Source organism: Frankliniella occidentalis, unplaced genomic scaffold (assembly GCF_000697945.3).
Source record: "Frankliniella occidentalis isolate FOCC.00 unplaced genomic scaffold, Focc_3.1 Scaffold18, whole genome shotgun sequence".
Classification (NCBI taxonomy): domain Eukaryota; kingdom Metazoa; phylum Arthropoda; class Insecta; order Thysanoptera; family Thripidae; genus Frankliniella; species Frankliniella occidentalis.
This window is the reverse complement of record NW_026267148.1, coordinates 458120-462162: the sequence shown is the minus strand read 5'-3', so window position 1 is coordinate 462162 and position 4043 is coordinate 458120. Positions and strand designations below refer to the sequence as shown.

Genomic DNA, 4043 nt, shown 5'->3' with positions numbered 1-4043 from the left:
TCAAAGTTGTCCATTCTGGGCGAAGAGAGGGGGGAGTGGAAGGATGGCGGTAGGGAGGGGATAGGAGGGGACGACAAACTGCTTTTCTACAGCTTCGCTCTTTTCGCGCGTCCGGGATAAACACAACACGCCCATTACCCCCGTATGCCCCCCCCCCTCTCTTTTCCCCTTCTGGACTGCGTTCCGCTTTGCGCCCAGCGAAACAATTGATAGAGGCCTCTTTTGCGGCGCCCGGTCCTTTGACCGCCCCGATAGGCCGCCCGCGGGCCCCCCGCCCGTGCCACGCGTGGTGGCTGTGGAAGAACAGCGCCGTGCGGCGGCGGCGCCGGCCCTCCCTCTGATCTGGGCTGCTGGCAGGGCAGGCACCGGGCCGTAGAGGGCAGGTGAGGCAGGTGCCATAATGTGGTAAATGATCCTGGCGGATAAGCGGATAAGACAGCGATACACGCGTTTGTGTATGCAACGTGGACGTTTTGTGTGTGTATGCTGGTTGCCCTCCCCCACACGCATGAGCGAGGCGCCGCCTGTGTCCACACGCTGGCGGCAGTGCTGCTGGCCGTGCTGCTGCTCGAGCATAAGCCGATCATGACGCTGCCGTTCCTCCTGCAGCCTTTCTTATTCATTGACCAGCAGCTCTGGCGCCGTACATACTCACTCGGGCGCGGCGCGCGGCCCGCGCGCACACTGTTGCGCTGCCCTGACAACACCCCGCGGACCCCGCGCCCGCCACGCCCCCGCGTCTCTCCGGCCCTCGCCGTGTTTGTTTACCAAACATGACTCACTGAACGGCCCCCGCGGCAGAGACCCTCCGCGCCCTCCGCGCCAAGCGTCGCGTCCACCCCGGAGCGTCCGAGGCATCATGAGGCGCGGGGCCTGCAGGACGTGAGCGAGACTCGACCCGACCCGACACGACCCGACCGCGGCCCACAACATGCCGTCCCACAAGAACGACGTAAGGGCGACCTCCTCCTCCTCGCCCGGGTGGGGGCAGGCCAGGATACCAGGAAGCTCCGGGACACGGTGTAGAGAGATATCTCTCTACACTGTGCTCCGGGAGCTGTAACTTCAACAGGGGAGGGAGAGGAAGGAAAAATCCCTACGTTCAACTTCAACAACAACGAACAACGAGGGCTATTTAAAAGCAACGTGAAGATAAATGTTGAGCACTATGGAACGTGAATTGTCTAGAAATGTCTAATTTTTGTCCTCGGGGAAAAATTACAAACGACATGATGTTGTCAGGCTAACTTTTGAAGACCCGGTCAATACTCATCAAGGTGTTGTCGTCGGAGCGACAGTGTTGAGGGTTAAGGGTTTGCCTACTTCCGGCGCGCGTAAGGCGTCATGCGGTCCAGTGCACTTTGGTAGTTATACTGTACCGCATGCAGGAGTGCGGGCGGGTTTGCCTATCGCCGCCGGCTCCGGCGCCTTACGGCCCCGACCGGATAGGTAACCCATACTAACACATCTGCATGCGGTCAGTATAACTACAAACTAACCAAAGTGCGCTGTGCGCCAAAAAAAAAACGAACAAATACAACATTCTTGTCCGTGAAAATTTTAAACTGCACATTACACGTATTTCGTGTGTTATTTGCCATGGGATAAATTTCTGTATATTTAGGATTTCGTAGCCACACCTAGCTTATTTAGCTCGTGAGCAGCTAAAACAAATCCGATCTCACCGTTTTGTTCCATTATTACATGTCATAAACGATGATTTGATATGATATCAAATTGTACTGGTCCAGTCAGTGCCACACCCAGAAAAACGTTCAATTCAGAAAAGCGATCCATGTTCGTCATAGCCGATAAAATTTGAGCTCTATTAACTTCTTTATTTTACTCAGGCAAATGAAAAAAAGGCAATAATCTAGCTTAGTTGAGACATGGTTGCACCATATTTGTTGTTTAAAAACCGTCGTCGGGCAATTTCTTTTATCTCTTTTTTTTTTACATTGTGTCACTCTCTGAATGGTTTCCTGGGCGCGTTTCCTTCTTCTGCACTCAGCCAAACTGCCACTGCGCCGTGTGCCACGATGGCTACTCCCGCATCGACTCGACGTCCACCTCGCTCACGCGGGGGCCCTCCCTGCGCACGGCCGGCGCCGCCGGCTCCGCCATGACCCTCACGTCCGAGTGCCTGTCCGCGGGCAGGGGGTCGCCGACGAGGGGCCCCGCAGCGACCGCGGGCGGCTACGCCGAGGGGCCCGGGGCCGGTGAGCAACGCCAGCATGGTGGTGAGCCTGCCGGCGCACTGGGGCTCTGCTCACCTCCCCGCTCGCCGCTCTCCATGCTGCAGGCCGTGCCGCGGGTGCACAGCGGCCGTCCCTGGGAGGGGGAGGCACCCCAGCGGCCCCCGCGGTTCCGGGGACCCCGGGCGGCCCTGCCAAGCCCAGGCCGCGGCCCACGGGCGCAGGGGTGGGCAGTGAGTACGGCCACTTCACTTGCGGGAGCGCAAGAGGGACTCGTGGCACGGCGGGGCGTCACACGCGTCTTCTTCCGCAGAGAGAAGCGCGCTCGCCGACAAGTACATGTACTCGGATATGGACTACGAGCCGGAGCCAGAGCCGGTCGCTGAAATCGAAGACGTCTTCGTCGACCTGTGAGTCCCGTTCTCTCAATAGCCGTCCAGAGCACTTGTCACTCGGGTTTAACCGCGGCCTGTGCTCCTGCCCAACTCAGGGAGCGCGACGACTCGGACCTCCACAAGGTCAGCCTAGGACGCCTTAGAGGCTGCACGCTAGTCCCCACGCCCCGCATCCTCCTCTACACAGTTGGTTCGGCGCACGCGCGCGCGCACTGCAGGTGGCGGGCCGCGCAGAGCCGTACTTTCCGCAGCCCGAGGACGACCAGAACCCCGCGTGCGCAGGCGAAGCGGAGCCCATGGAGCCGGTGGGCCCTTGGGCGCAGGGCAAGCCCGACTGGGGCCCGCTGTCGGGCATGACGGGCACGAGGCCCGCCGTGGACCGCTACTCCATCACGAGGTACTCGGTGCCCGAGTGGCGGAAGCACAACCTCGACACCTTCCAGCGGGCGGCCGGCGACAACCACAACGCGGGCATGTGAGTGCGGAGGGCAGTGGTTGTAGCTGGGGGCTGGTGAGCGACGGCTCCGGGTGGCCAGCGCGCTGATCATACGCCCCTCGTCTCGCCCCGTAGGGTGGACTTCAACAGCCGCGCCTGCATGCAGCACGTGGCCGCCGAGGCCGACAAGAACCAGGCGGACAGCACGGGGCGCCTGGAGCAGCGCGCCATGGACGTGCACCGGTGGCTGGCCGAGGTCCGCAAGGCGCACAAGGTAAGCGAGGGGGTTGCACGCGCGGGGAGGGACAGGGCAGGCCAGAGTTTGCGCTGCCGCACACGTCCTCAATGGTGGTCGGCAGGCGCTGTGGGACGAGCTGCAGCTGCTCGAGGCGTACCGGGCGCGCCTGCGCCGCCTGCTCTGCACGCTCACCAAGTGCGCAAATGTGGCCGGCCAGTGTCTGGACTTGCGGAACAGGCGCAACGAGCCCGACCTGGTGCGCGATGAGCCCGAGGAGGAGCTCGTCAAGGAGGTGGCGCTCATCAAGGAAGTCAGCGAGCTCATGAAGCGCTGCCTCATCCAGGTGCGAGCCCCGAACATTCAGCCGTCAGCGCAACTCCAGCTGCAAGGCCGTGTCCGTGGGAGTTGGTAACGCCTTATCTCGACCAGGTCGAGGACCAGCTGCGTGCCAGCAGGGCGGCCAAGGGCCGGCTCAGCGGCAATTGGAGCGACAAGAAGCAGGCCTACGACGTGGACACGTACTCCGGGGGGCTGCGCTCCGGGGCGCCCACCGCCACGTTCCACGAGGGCGCCACTCGCTTCGCTGACAGCCAGTCGACCCCGGAGAGCTGGGAGGCTGCGTCCCGCGAGGACATCTGCCTGGCGGAGAACGAGCGCGCCAAGTCAGCGATGCTCCGCAACCTCATCGACGCCATGGTGCACGACTCGGGGCGCGACCTGCGCCAGCAGGAGGCGCGCGTGGACGAGGCGGTGCAGCGCCGCGCGCAGGTCGTGGCGGC

At 62.3% G+C, this 4043-nt stretch overlaps 1 protein-coding gene across 1 annotated transcript in view; it reads left to right on the top strand.

The window, feature by feature from the left end:
• The first annotated feature begins 748 nt into the window (after positions 1 to 748).
• Positions 749 to 4043, top strand: part of LOC113211370 (tektin-3) — a 15411-nt gene continuing 12116 nt past the window's right edge. The window contains exons 1-8 of the mRNA XM_052264307.1: positions 749 to 952; positions 2012 to 2219; positions 2509 to 2605; positions 2686 to 2713; positions 2809 to 3065; positions 3162 to 3300; positions 3386 to 3607; positions 3694 to 4041. Coding sequence (XP_052120267.1) covers positions 932 to 952; positions 2012 to 2219; positions 2509 to 2605; positions 2686 to 2713; positions 2809 to 3065; positions 3162 to 3300; positions 3386 to 3607; positions 3694 to 4041 — 1320 coding nt within the window. The 5' untranslated portion in view covers positions 749 to 931. The remainder of the gene's footprint in view (positions 953 to 2011; positions 2220 to 2508; positions 2606 to 2685; positions 2714 to 2808; positions 3066 to 3161; positions 3301 to 3385; positions 3608 to 3693; positions 4042 to 4043) is intronic.